Source organism: Xenopus laevis, chromosome 3S (genome assembly GCF_017654675.1).
Source record: "Xenopus laevis strain J_2021 chromosome 3S, Xenopus_laevis_v10.1, whole genome shotgun sequence".
Taxonomy (NCBI): Eukaryota; Metazoa; Chordata; class Amphibia; order Anura; family Pipidae; genus Xenopus; species Xenopus laevis.
The window spans coordinates 54,252,833-54,274,273 of record NC_054376.1 but is presented as its reverse complement, the minus strand read 5'-3'; the positions used below and the strand labels follow the sequence as shown (position 1 = coordinate 54,274,273).

The 21,441-nt window shown below is 38.4% G+C and overlaps 1 protein-coding gene across 3 annotated transcripts in view; it reads right to left on the bottom strand.

The window, feature by feature from the left end:
- Nucleotides 1-21,441, bottom strand: part of cgnl1.S (cingulin-like 1 S homeolog) — a 71,007-nt gene that overhangs the window by 39,860 nt on the left and 9,706 nt on the right. For all 3 annotated transcript variants that reach the window (XM_018255472.2, XM_018255473.2, XM_041588319.1), the window contains one exon: nt 3,587-5,144. In XM_018255472.2, coding sequence (XP_018110961.1) covers nt 3,587-5,125 — 1,539 coding nt within the window. In that variant the 5' untranslated portion in view covers nt 5,126-5,144. The remainder of the gene's footprint in view (nt 1-3,586; nt 5,145-21,441) is intronic.

Sequence of the window (21,441 nt, the reverse complement as noted above, 5' to 3'; positions counted from 1 at the left end):
AATTAAAAAGTAGCAATAAGTATGAATGTTTAGCCTTGCGGAGCATTTGTTTTTTAAATGGGGGGTCAGTGACCCTCATTTGAAACCTTGAAAGAGTCAATAGACGAAGGCAAATAATTAAAAACTATAAAAGATAAAATAATGAAGACAATTTGAAAAGTTGCTTAGAATTGGCCGTTCTATAACATACTTAAGAGTTAACTTGAAGTTAAACCACCCCTGTAAGTTTCAGAAGCTTTCTACCTTTTTCTGGTATCCGTGCAGGAGATCAAAGAGAAACATTTCAATAAGAAACCTGAGACTGCGGGCTTGTATCTGGACACATATATCAGGCTACAAAATTAAAATGCATGGCCAAAGTGTTAAAATTCACATGTGGCCACATTGCACGTGTGATGCAAAGGAACAATTTTACCCTATTCCATGTGTTGATAAGTTTGCCTCAATTAAAATTTAGCATCTATTATATATGGTTAAGGGAAATAATACTATTTTGGCCAAAAAATGCCCCAACTAGCAATATGCCGCTCACACTTGTATGAAACTCCTGCAAGAGGTGGCCATTTTGGGACACAAAGCATGCACATAATGTACTGTAGGTATAATGCTTTCACTAAGTACTATTTGGGAAAGCAACCAGCATAGCAACATTTGATACAGGTGGTGCAGGTAGCATTTTAACCCATGGACAAGATGGGATTTGTGTTGTCACCAATATGTACAAAGTTTTTATTCTTACAGCAAATTTCAGCTGTCAAAGGGCAGGTATTACCAATATGATGTGTAATTTTTCTCTGAAAGGCAACAGAGTTAATCCTCACTCCACCCAAATGACTATCATTTCAGTTCTCACACATACAAGGGTGGAGACTGAAAGATGGAAGGCATTTCTTGTGCTACTCCACCCAACTCTGTCAGAGCTAGATAGGATTGTTTTGGGGGTTATTGAATCACTTACATTTTGTTCATGATTTGCATTATATGAGAGAAAACAATATCACAGAAGGAATGATTTCATTCCTGTTGGGATGCTTAAAAAGCTCTGGAAACTGGGCTTTATAACAAAGAATCCCCAGACTGTGTTTGTCTGATAAGACTTCTCAATCTCCAAAACCTGTGTTTCTGTTTTAGACATCATACTAAATTTAAAGAGCAATCAACCACATGGGCATTTCTATAGACATGTAAAGGGTACATAACACCTGAAACAAATATTACTTATATGCAAAATACTGTTTGTACCAAGAATCAGCTACAAAATGCAGACCAGCAAAGGGCACTAGGCCTTTTTTTAACTGCAGCTGATGCTGATGATACAGAATCCCATGTATACACCTTCAGAGAGAGTAGATTTATTTATACAGCCCAACAAACATACATCCATCTCTCTCTCTCTGAATACTGTGTATAAAACTATATGCAAGGTGAACACCTGTTTATCTACCCATCTTTCCATACCTAGGCACGTGACAAGACTACACCCATTTTTAAACGAACAACATGAACGTTCAGCCTAACCACAGGTACAAATTATTCACTGTAAGGGCAGCCAAATATGGAAATGAAAATCCCTGCCAAATGAGGAGGAAATGCGTGATTCACTGGTGTTGTTTAATAATAAGGTGGCTGGCACTCCTGCAATTAAAGGAGTTTATGATTATTTTAAAAAATAATTAGTGACTGATCCCCGGATCTAGGTCTGTGACCTGTTACAAAAACACTGCCTCATTTACTAATGCAGGTACTAAGTACCCATAGACTGTTCAAAACAAACTGGTAATTGGTTCCACACTATTCTCCTTGTACAAAGGATTTTGTACACATATTACACTCCACTTTTCAAGATGTTTTTGTATATCAAAATATGCCAAGCTAAGCAACTGGCCAATATATAGTATTTTTTATAGTTATTTGTAAATGTAATTGCAACTGAAAGCAACATTTGTTTATCCCTTTCCGTTTTCTGCACTAATTACTGGTCGTGACTCTTAAAAAAAAAAGTTAAGTTGCTGCATTTTCCATGAGCCAAAAAAAAAAAAAAAAAAAATATTAAACCATTTAAAGTCTTTTCTATGTAGGTTTTTTAAAAGTAAAAACTAGCCACAGATTGAACTTTTTATAGTAAAAGGGACTTTATACAGACAATGAAGTACTTAATCATGCATAATGAAGTTCTTGTCTTAATGGCTAAAAGCCCAATAGTATTCAGATAGAGAGAAAGCAGCGAGCTGATTAATGAGACTGACAAGGCCTTTATTAAAATGATTGGGGTCACAGCAGTTATTCTGGGTGTCTGCACTAGGAGAGTTTATGAAAGCTCATTGTGAAGAAGAAAAATGTGTTGCTCTTCGCAAAGTTGCCAGGATTTGGCTGATAAAACAAACCATCTTTGTTATTATTTTTTAATAAAACCTAAAAACTTTTACCAAAAAACAAAAGGACTTTCATGAAAACATCAAGCTATTAAAATGTATATAACATTTTAAGTGGGGACTGTAGACACTGGAGGAGGTGGGGGCTATAGTGGAAAATGTATTCTAGTCACAGTATTGTATTAATTAAATATTTTGCACATTTAAATCAGGCAGTCATCCTCTTTTTCAGCTACAGGTAGATTGTTGTTGTTTAGAAATAATATTACAATTACAAAAGGTATATATTATAGGGAAATATTACAAAAAATTTGAACTTATTATATTGGCTAATGTTTTCCTTAAAGAGATACAGTCACCAGAAATTAACAATTACTTGTTGCAGCCCTGTCAGGGAAAACTCATCAACATGAACTATAGGTAACTTTTAGGGGCAGATTTATCAAAATGCAGGTATGAGATTAGAGCTCACCACAGAAAAACGCACCCATGTTCTATTCAATCCTATGGGATTTTCAGAATCGGATTTATCAATAGAGTTCACCATTTGATAAATATGCTTTTAAAAATCCCATAGGCATGAACAGAAAGTGAGTGAGTTTTATTGCGGTGAGCTCTAAAATCACACTTTATAAATCTGCCCCTATATTTATGTTAATATTTTGAAGATTAGTGTTTTAGTGTCAGTATCACTTTAGAAGTAACATTGGACTAAATTGAACAACTATTAAACAAACAATCTTATGTAAACGGTGGATCACATTAAGCAGTGCACCTTGCGTCCCACGAAGATTGGTCTAATTTTTGGGTCAACCTTTCCCTTGCAAGAGCTGCTACACCTACCTTGCTCTGACAGAATGGCCTGAGTTTCTCCTCTTCCTGTGCCATATGGAGTCAGACACAACTTTATGCATTACATATACAAATTCACTATATACTGTCCCTAGATATAAAAAAACCCCAGCATTCTGCTGTTATGGATCCATCATGGAATCATTCTAAATAACAACGGGTTGGACAACACAAAGCAGCAGTAAGTAGGCAGCTATCTATATTACATGTGCTTTCTTGAATATTTTAACATATATTCAAGAAGTATATACTGCATTACATTTAGCAGTTTCTTATTAGCGACAGTTGGGGTCCTGAGACAACATAAGGAAACTGCCCATATAATTACAGGGAAAAAAAGAAAATAACACATTCACACTTACTTGAGCAACTTGAGAGGAGCTGTGCATTGTAGCAGCAGATTTCCTTATCCCCTCCCTTGGTGGGCTTGACATGCAGTCCTTTAACTGTAAAGTTGATTTAATCATTTTTATATCTTCATCTTTTTTACTCCTGTTTGGCAAAGTGGATGCAATAGATGATATGCAGTCTGGTTCTTCTGTGTTATAGTTTCTTTCCTTCTGATGCTGCAGGGATCCATAGCATTTGCTCTGGGCATTATCATGTTGACAAGTCTGAGAGATAAGGCTTCCTGTCATGTTCTGTCTCTTAAAGGACATTTTGCAGTACTGAGTTTGTGTTTTCTGTGGGCTGATTTTGGAGGGTTTCAGTAAATGTTCATTTGACTTTCCCAAACTTTTACTAAACTCGTTTAAATATTCTGAATTATTTTGAAGGCCAAACGGAAATGCACTGTCAACACTTCTCGCCCTTTTGCGGTCCTCTGGATTTATTCTGTTTCGTTTTGCAGACCTACCTCTCCGCTGCATGGAAATATTTCTATCAAACTTTTCAATCAACTCATCCACTCCCAAAATACAGTCGGTGTCAATGTCACGGCCTGTTCCTGGTACAAAAGGAATATACCTTCTGTTTTCATGACGGTTTACATTATCTGCATATAAAGTATCCTCTTGTTCATCAGTGAAACACTTCTGAAGAGACTGAAAAGTTGCAGTTGAGGAGCCAGATGACCTACGTGAGCTAGACCCTTCAACTGCTCCTGCAGAATTCTGTCTTCTGAACTGCAGAACATCTGGCCTTGATTTTTTGGCCTCTACATAAGCTGATGAGCGATTACTCAAAGGTGATCCATTACTTGATGAGAAAGAATCTGAGGTAGATTTTTCACCTGGGCTGCTTAAAAGGCTTTTGTTATCTGTTGATAATCTGCTTTGGACTTCTTGTTTAGTGCTTTGATTTAGTGACGCTGCCTTGTCTTTGTATTTTGGTGTATCCACAGGTTTTATACTTGAATATGTAGTTGAAACCCCCTTATAGATGGAACCTGAAAGTTTATGATTTTTCTTTGGTTCCTCTCCAGCAGATAATTTGCATTGTTTGTTGGACAATTTGAAATCGTCATCATTCAGTCTGTGTTCATCTGGATCGTATGGTTTTAGAAGTTCTGGATGCTTTTGGAAATTTAGTATGTTTGACTGTTTTACAGCCCCATCTTTGAATCCACTTCCAGAATTTATATATTGTGTTTTATTTGCACAGCGAATGGATGTTTCAAACGGATTTTCAGGAAATGAATGTTCACTGGAAATAACTGCAGGTCTTCTTAAAGACTGGGAACTAGTGTCTGATAAGTAGTCATTTTCTGAGAAGTGTCCTTCTTTATTATTTAAAACAATATAGGGGTGTCCATCTATTCCCTGGACTCTAATACTTACACCATAAGTGCCTTCTTTTATGTTGTTTGAATATCTAAGCTTTTGAGGTTGTTCATCATTTTTTCGGTGGAGAACACCACAGTCCTGTTGAATATATTTTAAACCATCAAAGCGTGAATCCATTTTACCGATTACTTGTCACCTAAAAAGAAAAAAAAGGAAATTATTTCAATTTCTTTCGTATTGTTAACATATATTTATAAAGCACTAACATATTCCTTGGCCAATAACCAAAACAAGAGGAAAAGTGGTGCACTGCCAAAGAGCTTACAATCTATGCAATGCATTGTGCTTTCATGATATCAATCTCTAATAGGGGAACACAGTAGGGGTAATGAGAGAAATAAATTGCATAAGGTTATTCTAGTTGCTGCCCTTAAAATGTAGCACTTTAAAAATAAAAAAAATAGCATCACTAGGATACTGGGTCATGGCTTGGCACTGCAAACATAAAAGCAAAAAAGAAAAAGGTATTTTAAACCGCAAGACTAGTTGAGGAAGGGCATGAAACCATTTTTGAAGCCTCCTCAATTCATCTCAGAGGGGGGTAAAAAAAATTCCCTAGATCAACTTCTCTTTTTCAAATAACTTTGTATTTTTTCACTTGCTAAAAAGTTATCCAAACCCCCACTTGAAACGGCGAGTGCAGAGGAGCTCGTCTTTTTTCTATATCCCAAACCTCCCCACTTGGTTTAAGTGGATTTCATAGTTTTTTAATCGGTCTATATTTATATAGTCTATACTTTAATTGCTTTCATCTTATTGCTCTCTTATATGAATATTTTATATAAAATCAGTCCCATGTCCAAAAAAAACAACATCTTGTTATCTTCTCTATCATTTGATACTTTATATAACCCATAACTAGAAATGGAGAGAGTAAATTTGTAGAAGAGCAAACAAGGTTTCCCTTTCTTTCAAAATGTATCCATTTTCTGTTTTAGCACAATGATGGCTCAAAGCACAAAGCAAGGGCCTTATAGAACTACTTTGAGAAAACAAGAATGGAAAAATGGATGGAAAAAAAATGATAGGAAAATATATCAGGGTGGATTGTACTTCATATGACAAAGATAATAGCGTTAGCCACAAATACCTTAAACGGTTGGTTCACCTTTAGGTTAACTTTTTGTATGTTATAGAATGGCTAATTCTAAGCAACTTTTCAATTGCTCAGCCCTTGAAGGGTCTAGATTTGTGACTATGGTCATAAGCACAGTTAATTGTCTCAACCAGCCATCTGGCAATTGTTCGTTTTGAACCAGGATCCTTTCAGGGAGGCCTAACTTTACCCACCCCCTGCATGAACTGTATGAGATCAGGTTCCCTTGGCCACTGATGTTGTAGGCGCAGAGAAAGGGCTGAAATCTGGCCTTGGAGGGTGGCTAGGGAAAGACCTAAATGGTGCCCCTGTGTAAGAAATTTGACAATTGTTTAAATTGTCGCTTGCTGCCACTGAAACTGCCTGGACTCAAACCAGTCTATGAATGTTTTCCAAGTTTTATGATAGACTCTAGATGTGGACTGTTTTCTGGCCTTCAACAGTATGTTAGTGGCTTCTTTTGAAAACCCTTTGGAGTGCCACAACTCGGTTTCAACAGCCAAGCCGTCAAATGCAACCTTTGCAGGTTGTCGTGTTTAGTGGGGGGAAGGCATAGAACCTTTTAAAAGTCCATGGTATGACTAAGGCATCAAGCCGCCCTTGGGTCCTGCGACCTTGCGCAGAACGTAGGAACTTTGAAATTGTGTCGACGCAAGCATGTCTATGTCTGGTCTTCCCCATCTGGTTACTAACTATGAGAAGATGTCCGGGTGGAGAGACCACTCTCCTTGGTCTATCTGCTGGCGACTGAGTTAATCCGCCTCCCAGTTTAGTATTCCTGGAATGAAAACTGCGGAGATGGCTGGAACATGAAGTTCTGCCCAGGTGAGTATTTGAGCTCTCTCTCTCATTGCTCTGTTGCTGTGGGTTCCCCCTTGCTTTCTGACATAGGCTACTGCTGTGGCATTGTCGGACTGAATGCGCAGTGGCAGGTTTTTTAATTCGAGACCAATGAACTATGGCATTACGTATTGCTCTGATCTCCAGTACGTTTATGGGTAGTTTTGACTCTGCTGGTGACCACGTCCCTTGGCATGTCCGAGGTGGCCAAGTTGCCCCCCATCCGGTAAGGCTGGCGTTCATGGTCAGTACCCTCCACTGGGGTAAGGCCCATGTTTTGCCCTGAGATAGATTGTGAGATGTTGTCCACCAACTCAGTGAACATTTGACTTGCATGGTAAGTGGAATTCTTTGTGATAAGTCTGAGTGGTTCTTGTTCCAAAGGCTTAGGAAATGGTTCTGAAAGTCTCTCATGTGAAATCTGCCGAATGGTAGTGCTTCTAACGCTGCTACCATGTAGCCCAATAACTGTAGGCACCGCTCCCCTGAAATGGTGGTCTGAGTGCAGACCTGTTGAGCGGTGAGCATGATTGTCTGAATCTTCTCTGAAGATAGAGATATAGTCTGATGAGAACATCCCCAAGAATTTAATTTGCTGTGTGGGTGTGAGCTGACTCTTTCTGTAATTTAAGATCCAACTGTACTGTTGGAGTATCGTGACACAAATCTGGGTGTCTTTGTGACTTTGGTCGTAGGACGAGCTCTGATGAGTAGGTCATCTAGATAAGGTGTGATTGAGACTCCTAGACGCCTGAGGTGTGCAATCAGGTGGCTGAGTATCTTTGTGCCGTGGAAAGTCTGAAGGGAAGCGACCCTGAATTGGTAATGTTCTTCTAGCACTGTGAACCGTAGGTATTGCTGGGATTCCCTTCTGATGGGTACATGCAAGTATGCATCCTGAAGGTCTACCTTGGTCATGAAGCAATTGTGGGTCATTGACATTACCACCAACCGAAGGACTCCAGAATTTGTTTGGACACCCGCTTGTTTAAAGATTATAGGTTTAGTACCAGCCTGAAGGTGCCCTCCTTCTTTAAGACCAAAAAGAGATTTGAGTAAAACCCTCTATAACGTTCTTTGGCAGGCACTGGTACAATAACATTGCTGTGCTTCAGTTTGTTCATGATTGTAGCTAGAGCGAGTTTCTTGGATGGGTTTTTTGGAGTGGATGAGCGTTTGTAGGTGCGAGGAGGTAGGCTGTCGAATGGAATTCGGTACTTTTCTGTTATGATTGAGAGTACCCAATTGTCCTGTATGTGGTCTTGCCATACAGGAAAAATCTGTTGAAGACAGCCTCCTATCCACTCTACGCTGAGCCTGAAGTCAGGCTGAGTTGGGCTTTGACGGATCTGGCTTCCTAGTCTGTCTCTGTTGATTCGACCAGGTAGGCCTACTCTTTTTTGTCTCTCCACTTGATTGTGAAGGGCGAAATGTGTTTCGAAAGGGACGAAAGGAGCGGCCCTGGGAGCTCCAAGTCCTATTGTAAGATCTATTGGTCTATTCAGATCTGGGTTTTTCTGCCCGAAGGTTAAAAGGTGTTCTTACCCCCTGTAACTTCAGTAATAATCTGCTTCAAGTCAGGTCCGAAAAGCATATCCCCCGTGAATTTTAGATTCATTAATTTGGTCTTGGATGCTGTATCTCCTGACCAATGCCGTAACCAGAGCGCTCTCCTTGCCACTACTGTGTCAATACTGGTTCTGGCTGCCAGCCGTACTGTGTCCATGGCAGCGTCTGACAAAAAAGCTAAGGCCGAGCTAAGACGTAGTTCCTCTGGTGAAGTGGGATATTTTTGTAACTCCTGACACCAGAATCTGGCGGTACGGGCTAAACCTGCAGATGCCACTGCTGGTCTGAGAATAGATATGTCATGTGTATACCCCCTTCTCAGAGACACTTCCATCTTTTTGTCCATAGGCTCTCTGAAAGCCACGTTCTCTGTTGGAAGTGTAGTGTTTTTGGACAGGCGAGCCACCGCAGAGTCTACTTTAGGTGCCTTGTCACATATTTTACGTTGTTCCTCAGGAATAGGGTAGTGGTAAGGAAAAGTTGGGTTTGGGCAAGACGGTGATCTGGTTTTGACCATTCGCTCTCTATAATCTGAGATACGGATTTAAATATGGGGAAGGCTCTAGACTTTCTAGGTTGCACCCCCAACACTTTTTCAGCCTTTGACACAGCCGTTGTTTCATCCTTTATCTCTAGCGTGGCTAGCATCTCACGCAATAATGGTTTGGCTGTGTCAGGCCCTGCAATGGAACGGTACTGCCGTTTTGTGTCTGAGTCATCAGAGGAGTTCTCACTGTCAGAGAGAACTCCTGGCTCTATGTCACTATCAAGATCACTTTCCTGTTTGGAACTAGAGGAACCTGTATCTAAGATTGCTTGTGCCTTCTGTTTTTTGCTATGAGCAGCAGGTTGATTAATGGAAGACTGAATGGTCGACTTAATCAAGTCAAATAATTCCTCTAACTGAGGAGATTTAGATGCAGAGGGGACTTGATCTTTGTGGGGCTGTCTTCAGCCTGTTGCAATGGAATAGGATGAGGTGATAAGATATACATACTCCTTGTTCCCCTTTCCTTTCTGTATGTTTACAGAACTTGCATTTCTTTAACTGTTTGTGGGATTTTTTTTATCTGCCTTCCTTGTCTTGGGTGTAGCTGTGCTAGTCATATCCTTCCTAAGCTCCTCTAGGCCCATGGCTGTATCCATGGTGAAATATCTGTAAGTAGAATTAATATCCCGACTCATCAACATATGGTTAAAAAATACAACTGATTTCTATATCTGCCTTCCTTTGCCCTGAAGGCATTTGCATGGCAGTTCTATCCCTATTATGCTCTGTAGGCATTTATAGTAGGGAAGAGCGTTTTTTAATGTTATATAAAGCTTAAACGAGTTTCAGGCCTAATAGAATCCGCTTGGGTTAAAACCCTTTTCGGATTAAAAACGCTACCTTAAGACCAGTGAGGTACTTGCTCCGTTCAATGTGATGCGCACTGTGGAAAACCAAGATGGCGCCTGCAGTTGCGTCACCGGAAGGTGCGCATGCTCAGAAACGCCATGTCTTGGCACCTTCTGTACCAAAACCTGGAAGTGCGCCTAGTACTCGCGCCTTAGAAATGCACACAGCAATTGTAAGTGCGTTCAGCGATCCCTTTACATCCAATAGTGCAGCGCAACAGCAACACCAGGCTGTGAGAATGGGTGGCTGTGCTAAGAATTGTGATCCCCTTAGAAACCTGATAAAGCAGAGGTAGGTGCGCTTTTGGCTGGAGTAACTGGTATTGCCTAAAAGAGAGAAGAGGGGGACCCGATAGTGTATTATCCTTTTATTAGCAAGTGTGGTGTATGCTGTGGAACTACTCACGGGGAGATGTGGGTTTGTTTCACAAAAGAGACTCCTAGTGACTTCGATCTGGCTTGTGGTTCCTAGTGATCTGTCTGGAGAGAAATTTTCATAGCGCAGAAAAGTCGATGTGCGGGTGCGGGAAATAGGTTTAAATACTCTTACCGGACTTCACAGCATTCTGGAATTATACTGATGGGTATCGGTTGGTGCCTTCCTCCTGGGTCTGATCGATCCGTCGGATTCAGATGTATCTAGGCAATTGGAATCCTTGTGGGTAGCGGTCCTGTGGCGCCTTTCGCTTAGGATTCTTGTCGCTCTTCTCGGCGATCTGCAGGTATGGTTGTGGGGATTAGTGATGGCTGCTGCCGGAAGCTGTTTTTCTCCTTGTGTGTAATTCCTCGGGACTCAGCGTATCTTTTCGCTGTAGATTTCTTTCAGGCACTTAGTTAAACACAGCGCAATGTTTCCATAATTAAACTTTTATTTGCATAAATTAGAATTTAACAGAGCATAAATAGCCCAACGCGTTTCGTATCTTAAAATACTTCCTCAGGGGCGAATTTCCCACCTTCCCTTTTGCTTCTATTTATCGGGTTTGTGGGTGGGTATGTCAATTACCTTAATTGGTGTAATTGAAAGTTAATTGGCTGCAGGTGAATGATATTCCGTTTTAAAAAGCCTTCTGAAGACGAAATAAATTACTTTAAAAACGAAGTACCTTAATTGGTGTAATTGAAAGTTATTTGGCTGCAGGTGAATGGTAATTCGTTTTAAAAAGCCTTCTGAAGACGAAATAAATTACTTTAAAAACGAAATTGCTTAATTAGAGGACGAAAATGATCAAACTTAAAAACAAAATTAGTCAGTTAAAAAACATTTCAAGTCTATCTCGATATTTAATCCTTTTGGTGTTAAGGTTTTTAATTTATGGATCCAAAAGGTTTCTTCTTTAGAAATTAAATTAGTTATATTGCTACCCCGCCAATGGGCTTTTTTAAGGGTTATTCCCATAAAGGTCAATAATGAAGGATCGGAATTGTGGTGGTCTTTAAAATGGGCGGAGACACTATGTGTCAAAAATCCTTTTTTGATATTGTTAAGGTGTTCCCTTATTCTTATTTTTAGGGATCTACCTGTCCTACCTACATATTGTAGTTTGCATGGGCACTCTAATAGATATATGACATTTTTACTGTTACAGTTAATATGCTGTTTGATGTCAAATGTTTCGTTTGTTACGTTGGATTTAAATTTAAAGATCCTTTTTTCGTTATTTTTGCAAGTTCTGCAAGCTTTGCAATCCCTGCAGGAGAGAAAACCCTTGTTTTCTTGTGAAAGAAAAGTTTGTTTTTGTTTCTGTTTTGGTGGTATACAGCTTGGTGCCAAAATTTGCTTTAAGGTTTGTGGTTTTTTATATATTATTCGTGGATTATCTGATATGTGGTTAGATAAATCCTTATCTTTTTTTAGAAGGTGCCAATGTTTTTCCAGAATGTGTTGGAATGTTTTATTTGACTGATTGTATGTGGTAATGAATGGAATGTATTTATTAGTTTTATTTTCAAATTTTTTCTCTTCAAATTTTTTCTTTTTGGTTTTTAACATTTCGTTGCGATCTTTCGAGTCGCACATTTGTTTTGCCTTTGTGACAATTTGGTCACTATATCCCTTCTCTTTGAATTGTTTTTGTAAAAGTTCACATTCTTTAGCATAGTCCATTTGTTTGCTACAGTTACGTTTTGCTCTATTGAATTGGCTCAGAGGGATATTATTTAGCCATTTTTTATGATGGCAACTGCTATTAAGGATAAATCCATTGTTATCGGTCGGTTTGCGGTATAGGCTGGTGTATAGTTTGTTGTTTTCTGCTGTGATAATTAAATCTAAAAAATTAACACTGGTTTTGCTGTAATTGGAAGTCAATTTAATATTGTAGTCGTTGATGTTAAGTGAGTCCAAAAACTGAATTAGTTCCCCTTCAGATCCTTGCCAGATGAATATGCAGTCATCGATATAGCGTTTCCAGTGTAAAAGTCCTTTGTTTTGGTTTAATACTGGTGTAATGAAATGTTTCTCCCAATGTCCCATGAACAGGTTGGCATAGCTGGGGGCGAATCTCGTTCCCATGGCGGTACCTTTAATTTGGAGGTAATAGTCCCCCTCAAACCAGAAGTAGTTTTTATTTAATATGAATTCTATTCCTTTAATTATAAATTCTCTTTGTGTAGAAGTCATAGATGAATCTTCATGTAGGTAGTAATTTACTGACATTATTCCCATTTGATGTTCGATTATTGTGTATAATGAGGTGACATCACAGGTACCTATAATGTAGTGTTCTTGCCAGGTGATAGTATCGACAAAGTTAATCGTTTCGATCGTGTCCTTTAGGTAGGAAGGTAAATTGATTACGTATTTTTGTAGAAAAAGGTCAATATATTCAGACAAGTTTGAGGTTAATGAACCGCAGCCTGAAATGATTGGTCTGCCCGGTGGTTTTTGGACATTCTTGTGTATTTTCGGCAGGGTGTATATAACAGGGACTCTTGGGTGTTCTATTTTAATGTATTCAAATTCTTTTTTATTCAAGATCCCTGTTGCATTGGCATTTTCGAGTAACTTATTTAACTGTCCTTTATATTCGTTTGTGGGGTTGATTTTTAGTCTCCTATATGTAGTGTCTTCTGATAGTTGTCTTTTTATTTCCTCTATATAGTATTCTTTGGTCATAATAACAATTCCGCCGCCTTTGTCGGCCGGTTTGATCACGATAGTATTATCATTTTGTAATTGTTTGAGGGCTTGTCGTTCTTTTGTCGTTAGGTTAAGTTTATTAGGTTTGTGCGAGGTTATATTGTCTAAATCCTCCAGGACTAGGTCTCTAAACGTATTGATAAAATGGCTGTTTGAATAAGAAGGATTGAATGTAGATTTAGGTTTGAGGGCGGTGTGTTGAAATGTCTGGGCTGGATCTGTTGTTGTTTCCTCTTTCTTATTGAAGAATTTTTTCAAACTGAGTTTTCTAATGAACTTGTGGGTGTCTATATAGGTTTGGAATTTGTCGAAGTTATTGGTTGGAGCAAATTTCAAGCCTTTTTGTAGTACTGCAATTTCATTTGGTTGTAGGTTCTTGTTGGTTAGGTTGTAGATCCCTAAAAGGGAATCCACATCTTTCTTCTGTCTGTTTGTTCTCTGTTTGCTGGATTTCTTTCCACCTCTACTTCCTCGTTTTCTGAGTCTAACGTTTTCCTTTTTTTGTGCGGTGTGCCTGCTATTGGCGGTCCTCCTATACGGTGATAAGGTCTTTTTTCTTTCTCTCTCTTCCGGTTCTCCTGAAAATCCCAATTTTGATAGTGATGGTGTTCTCTTTGTTGTTTAAAACAGGGGGATTTAAATTGTGGATTATGTGTTTTATATTCTGAATGGGTTCTATGAGGTTGTGTGTTTGAATATGGTGGGTATTTGTTATAGTAGTTCGTAGGGGCTCTATTGCGTGTCTCTGAGTATTTGGGTTGTTTTCGATCTTTTTTTATAATTGTTAATTCTTTTGGGGGTCTATTTTTGTCCCTCCAGAATTTTGTTCTTTTTCTTTCTATTATTTCATTTTCAGTTTTTTTTAATTTACTTTGTATAATAGTTGCTTGATCTTTATACTCTCTTATGCCTTTAATTGGCTCCAATTTTTCTTGTATCGTGTTGATTTCTGTTTCTATTTTTTCTAATTGGTTTTTATGGTCTAATATTATGAGGCTCATAAGATCAAACGATGTACGTTTTAGAATGAAGTCCCATCTTTCTTTAAAGGTAGGATCAATACTATTGAAAGAGGGTTCTTTACATATCAATAAGCCCTGTGGGATCATGTCTTGTTCCAAATATTTTTCTAAAGTTACCATGTCCCACCAAATTTTCATTTCTTTGTTAAGTAATTTATATAGTTCGTTGATCATAAAGTCTGCATTCATACTTTTATCGTCCTTATATTTAAATATATGGTTAATGTCCACATTTCTGTTCCTCCATTCGTTGAAGATATCCATCGATAGCAGCAGCGGTCTTCCTGATGTGGTATGTATATAGATGCAATAAGGTGTTCCCTTATTCTTAAAAATAAGAATAAGGGAACACCTTAACAATATCAAAAAAGGATTTTTGACACATAGTGTCTCCGCCCATTTTAAAGACCACCACAATTCCGATCCTTCATTATTGACCTTTATGGGAATAACCCTTAAAAAAGCCCATTGGCGGGGTAGCAATATAACTAATTTAATTTCTAAAGAAGAAACCTTTTGGATCCATAAATTAAAAACCTTAACACCAAAAGGATTAAATATCGAGATAGACTTGAAATGTTTTTTAACTGACTAATTTTGTTTTTAAGTTTGATCATTTTCGTCCTCTAATTAAGCAATTTCGTTTTTAAAGTAATTTATTTCGTCTTCAGAAGGCTTTTTAAAACGAATTACCATTCACCTGCAGCCAAATAACTTTCAATTACACCAATTAAGGTACTTCGTTTTTAAAGTAATTTATTTCGTCTTCAGAAGGCTTTTTAAAACGGAATATCATTCACCTGCAGCCAATTAACTTTCAATTACACCAATTAAGGTAATTGACATACCCACCCACAAACCCGATAAATAGAAGCAAAAGGGAAGGTGGGAAATTCGCCCCTGAGGAAGTATTTTAAGATACGAAACGCGTTGGGCTATTTATGCTCTGTTAAATTCTAATTTATGCAAATAAAAGTTTAATTATGGAAACATTGCGCTGTGTTTAACTAAGTGCCTGAAAGAAATCTACAGCGAAAAGATACGCTGAGTCCCGAGGAATTACACACAAGGAGAAAAACAGCTTCCGGCAGCAGCCATCACTAATCCCCACAACCATACCTGCAGATCGCCGAGAAGAGCGACAAGAATCCTAAGCGAAAGGCGCCACAGGACCGCTACCCACAAGGATTCCAATTGCCTAGATACATCTGAATCCGACGGATCGATCAGACCCAGGAGGAAGGCACCAACCGATACCCATCAGTATAATTCCAGAATGCTGTGAAGTCCGGTAAGAGTATTTAAACCTATTTCCCGCACCCGCACATCGACTTTTCTGCGCTATGAAAATTTCTCTCCAGACAGATCACTAGGAACCACAAGCCAGATCGAAGTCACTAGGAGTCTCTTTTGTGAAACAAACCCACATCTCCCCGTGAGTAGTTCCACAGCATACACCACACTTGCTAATAAAAGGATAATACACTATCGGGTCCCCCTCTTCTCTCTTTTAGGCAATACCAGTTACTCCAGCCAAAAGCGCACCTACCTCTGCTTTATCAATTTACTCATCTGTGGATACGTGGATCCACTTTTTCCTGGTGCAGCTCAAACCCCCCCCCCTGACACCCAGCAAGCGCGGACCTCCAGCCCCCCTATTGCACCCTTAGAAACCTGCCAGTCCTGAAGGAGTGGTATCCAAGCTTGGGATTAACACAATAAAATGTCTCCTGAGCTAGGATGCCTCCTGCTCATTAGTGGGCTTCTTTGGTAAAATAAAAAACCTGAAAAGAAAGATAAACAGAATAATACTATAAAGGAAAAATAATATATAAATAAATAAAACTAGTTACTGTCCCAACCTCCTAGTATGACAGAAGAAAAAAACTGAGGGGAATCAGGAGGAGCAAGAGCTTATATGAAGAGGGCGGAGTTGAGATTCTATTTTTTCCTCTGTCCTGCCTCCGGGGGTGGATACTTAACCCATGGTTGCTGCACTGACAGGAAGGGCCGTTCTAGAGAAACATCATATGACCGTTGAGATGCTATAATGACGCATGTAACCTTGGACACCTGAACTTAGTATTGTGTCATTCTGATGTCAATTTAGAATATATCAGGTTTTGTCATCAAGTTTTGATTGCAATACCTGTGTAAGTTGTAGCATTCAATGCCTCCGAGTCTCAGGCATCAAACTGAGGAAAAATGCAGGCTACGGGCTCATGCTTGAATTACTTTGTGCAAAATAGTAGAACAGTACATACAAAAGAATAATTCTGTATAACAAAATAAATTAGGACACGCACAAACCTCATATGCAGAAAGGATAAAAAACTGAAATAATTCAAGTTTTTAATTTAGAAGGTGTTCAATAGGACATGCTGTTCATATATGAAAGAAGTGCTACTGGATTTTACAGGAGGAAGCGATGCATGCAGACTAGGCAAGGCCCTACAATAAAAGAAGTAGTTTGCTCCTGTTAGATCAGGTCAATGTTCACTATATGTGGACTTACAAATGCCTTAGCTAAAAGGACACAAAGCACAGATGTATCTGGAAATGCCTGCCCATCTGGCAGCCACAGAGAAATATAACAGGGCACTTAGGATTTTATGTGGTACTTATGAACTGCAAGAAAGTCATGCGTTGCAGAATTGTTACATATCAATGTGCATCATCCCTCTACCACATTCACTCCCTTAGCAATAGAATTTTTTTTATAGTACACACATAAACCAGGTGTTTTGTGAACTGAAAAACCAGAATAGCTGAAAAATACAATTGTCACTTTTTTACCTGTCCTTTAAAAGATAGATAACCCTTAAAAGTATATAAATTTACAAGCTGGGTTCTGGCTATACATTTGTCTAGTAGTTGTCCCTTTTCACAAATGCATATATTAGACTACTGCAAAATAACCTTGGGCTTATCTTTTCCTGATGCCATGAAATCACAAACTGTAAACACTCAAAATATGTACACAAAACATGCTATCTTGTTAGTCCAGATTCTAATGGAGTTATGGTGCACTGACTGCCCCAAAAAAAAAATGTTAAGAAATTCACTTTTAAAACACTGATTCAAGGACAGCCTTGGCAAGGAAGTAGGTTGGTGGAAGAAATGAATAGTGTGTTCATCTACAGGACAAAACATACCTCATCCCCATGCCAAAAAGAAAAAAAAGCTTGGCACTAATTTTGTACAATGTACACACATCTTCAGAGAACACAAGTTTCTACCTTTTTTGTTTTCATGAAACAACTATATCCAGACATGCCATCATTTACCCATAGTTACTGTAAAAAGAATCCTGGCATGGTCAGTTAGAAAACTATTTTAGGACGACTTCTGAAACGCAACAAATTTTGGGGAAATGGAGAAGTAGGTAAACTCTCCTGGCTTGCAGGCTACAATATACACTTAAAACACAATTAAAATACTATATAAATACATTTCTTAACCATGTATCTAAAAAATCTTTTAAAAGGCAGTGATCTAGGTAATCTCGCAACACAATCTCACTTACCAATGATTTCCATAATTTTGAGTCACTTAAAGGGGTGGTTCACCTTTAAGGTAACTTTTAGTATGTTATACAATAGCCAATTCTAAGCAACTTTTCAATTGGTTTTCATTGTTTTATTTTAGTTATAAAGTTATTTGCCTTTTTATTCTGACTCTTTGCAGCTTTCAAATCGGAGTCGCTGACTATTTCTAAAAAAAAAAAAAAAAAAGCTCTGTAGGGTTACAAATGTATTGTTATTGCTACTTTTTATTGCTCACCTTTCTATTCATGTCCTCTCCTAATCATATCATAGTATCTTATTCAAATCAATGCATGGTTGCTAGGGTAATTTGTACCCTAATTCCCAGATTGCTTAATATGCAAATTGAAGAGCTGCTGAATAAAAAGCTAAATAACCCAAAAAATAATAAAAAATTAAAACCAATTGCAAATTATCTCAGAATATCACTCTCTACATCATACTAAATGTTATCTCAAAGGTGAACAACCCCTTTAATTACAAAGTCAATTAGCAAATGTAATGAACACTGCCAAAGAATTTTACTTGTGTCAATTATGTACATGTGTGTTTATAGTTATTTCTTGGTTTGTGCTGACATTAACAGGGACAGAACAAGGTTCCGTAGACACTGGGTTTATTTATCAAAAATCGAATTTGTTGGGTTTAAGAGTTTTTTTTCCTACTTAAAATACCAACAATTTTAAAAAAAATGTCTGTTTATTAAAAAAAATCTGAATATAAAAACCTTGATTGCATACAATCGTGACAACTCAAAATAATATGAGATTATAATCTTAAAAATACTCAAAAATTTTGAATTAAAAAAATTGCTTGGATTTTGCCTAGGCAAACTCCCATTGACTTCTACATGAACTCTACATATACCAAACATTCGAGTTTTTGAAAATAGAATTCAAATGGCAAAAAATTCAAATTTGAACATTTATAAATCACCCCTATGATGTTTGCCACCTGTGTGCAGTTCAGCTTCCATCCTGTCTGGACAGCTTCTGGTTGGCAAAAAGCCAGGCGGTTCAAAGGTATTTCAACATTTCCCTAGGGCATGTACATAGGGAAATTCATAACAGGATTGAAACAGGTTATTGTCATTAAGATGAACAATATTGTTAGTTGGCTATGAAAAATTAAAACTTTCAAATGTTGAGCCAAGGTTCAGATTCAGGCTACTTTTGAAGTATACACAAACAGAGACAGAGCAGGGCCTGATGCAGCTAAAAAGGCAGTAAAAACTTCCCTTAAAAGCTCAGCCATCAGTTTCTGGCCAATCACACATCACTTGCTGTTACAGTAAATTGTATTCACTGTGCTTAGACCATATGGGAAAAAATCTTATCGTAAAACATGGATGCCTATGTTAAGATAAGGATACCCACTCACAAGTAGTAGTGCGTTCATATGTAAAATACTTTGGTCACCAAAACAATAAATTTTGAGGTTTTGAGGTAAACGCCTGCACGGAAAGGATGATTTGGGGAGGAGGGCGGGCATCTTGCACAAACAGGAAGTTTCCTCTTTATACAACCGGACTATGCATGCAGTTTCTCTCTCTTAAAAGCCGCAAGCGGGGGAGGATTAATCTCATGGAACCAATGCTTGGGTCTAGGTTATCTCTCCCCTTTGAAAGCTAATGGCGGGGGAGGACTAAGCCCTATGATGAAAACCAATGCCCAGGTCGGGAGACCTTTTATTTCAGGTAATGCTCTTATGCCAGGAGGCTTTAGCATTTGAAATTATGACTAGAGGTAAATAGTTAGGGACCGCCATATGGGTTTTACCTTGACGTGGTATGGTCGCTTATCAATCTTATGATCATAAAAAAACCCTGTCTTTGTAAATACATGCATCTGCATAGATTACCTATATGACGGGACCAGGGAATGTGCATTGATCAATTTTTCTTCTTTTTCTCTGTCTGTAGTTAATTTGGCCAGATTAGTAGCACTTCTATTGTATTTTAGTACATTTTTATTTAGCCATGGAGTGCTCCCACAACCTTTCCTTTTTGCATTTTATATATTATTTATTATCCTTTATATAGTACCAACATATTCAACTCCAATTTACAGATATATTACAGCATTCACAGAACCCATGTTTTATTACTATTATTAATAACGCAGCACAAGGACTTGTGGTCAGTATTAAAGGAGAAGGAAAGTTGTTTCACACTTGGGGTGTGTTAGGCACCCCAAGTGAATGTATTTACTTACCTGAAACCCCGGGCCGGTGCTCCTATCAGCAGAAAACTGCACTGGCCCGGGGTTATTCCAGGGAGCATCACAGAGCGATCTTCTCCCGGCTTTGTCTTGATTCTCGCTGCTGTGCATGCGCATTTGAATGAAAAGCTGAATGAAAAAGTCAGCCATTTCATTCTACTGCGCATGAGTCTGCCCCAGGAAATTTGAAGAAAGACGCCAGAAGAGGATTGCTCCATGGTGCTCACTGGAACAACCCTGGGCCGGTGCAGTTTTCTGCTGATAGGAGCAACGGCCCGGGGTTTCAGGTAAATACATTCATTTGGGGGTGCCTAACATTTGGCGGTGCAAAATAAAAAATGTTTCTAATATAGTTAGGCAAAAATGTGATGTATAAAGGCTGGAGTGACTGAATGTCTAACATAATAGCCAGAACACTACTTCCTGCTTTTCAGCTCTATAACTCTGAGTTAGTCATCGACTTGAAGGGGGGCCACATGGTACATAACTGTCCAGTGAGTTTGTAATTGATCCTCAGCATTCAGCTCAGATTCAAAAGCAACAGATATGACCCATGTGGCCCCCCTCAAGTCTCTGATTGGTTTCTGCCTGGTAACCAGGGTAACCAGTCAGTGTAAACCAAGAGAGCTGAAAAGCAGGAAGTAGTGTTCTGGCTATTATATTAGACATACAGTCACTCCAGCCTTTACACCTTACATTTTTGCCTAACTATATTAGAAACACTTTTTATTTTGAACAGCCTATTTAACAAGTTTTTATATTTTCACTGAACAATTCCTTTAAGGGGCAAATTGGCATTTAGCACTTCATTTAGATGCATGCAATTATGCAGCATGAATGTAACTTAAAGTGATACTGACACTAAAAAATTAATTTTAGCATATGAATGTACATTAAATGTTACCTATAGGTCATGTTGATCATTTTTTGCTGAGAGGTTTGTTTTTGAATATAATTGTTAGTTGAAGTTCCTAAGCCTGACTCTCTGACACTCTGACTTTGCCAACCTGACTGTCCCATCTCAGCCTGTTAGTTACAGTTTCTAATGCTAGCGGATTCCTGCTGCACAAATATGGCAGCCCCCTCATACAGGAACATGGGGGATCATACTTTATGGCAAAGTTAGAAGTAGCTTGCAATAAGCCAATATTATAATAGATGTAAAAAAAAGTTTAATTTCAGGTGTCAGTATCTCTTTAACAGCTAATTATAGTCAACTGGCATGCATTTACAGTCCCACTGAGATGCAAACATTTTTGTAAACGTGAACCCAGATAAACAGATGACCTGGTTATTTTAAGTGCATCTTGTAATTTTACATTTAGGAGGTGTAACCCTCAGATATAAGATGCAGATTACAGCAATCAGTTTGCATTCACCCAAGTGACCCAGCCTTCTCATCTTTATTAAATGCAAAATGAAGATGTTCACATTTTGCTGCTTCTGCTCCTTTCCTAAACAAGTCACTGAATTAATACAAGCAAACTGGAGAACTGGAATACCCTCTCAAATGAGAAACCCAATGTACTGCAGTGACCTAAGCCTAGTAACAGTCTAGTAACTTAACTTTGTGCAAATATATAAGAATGCACTTTGCTATTT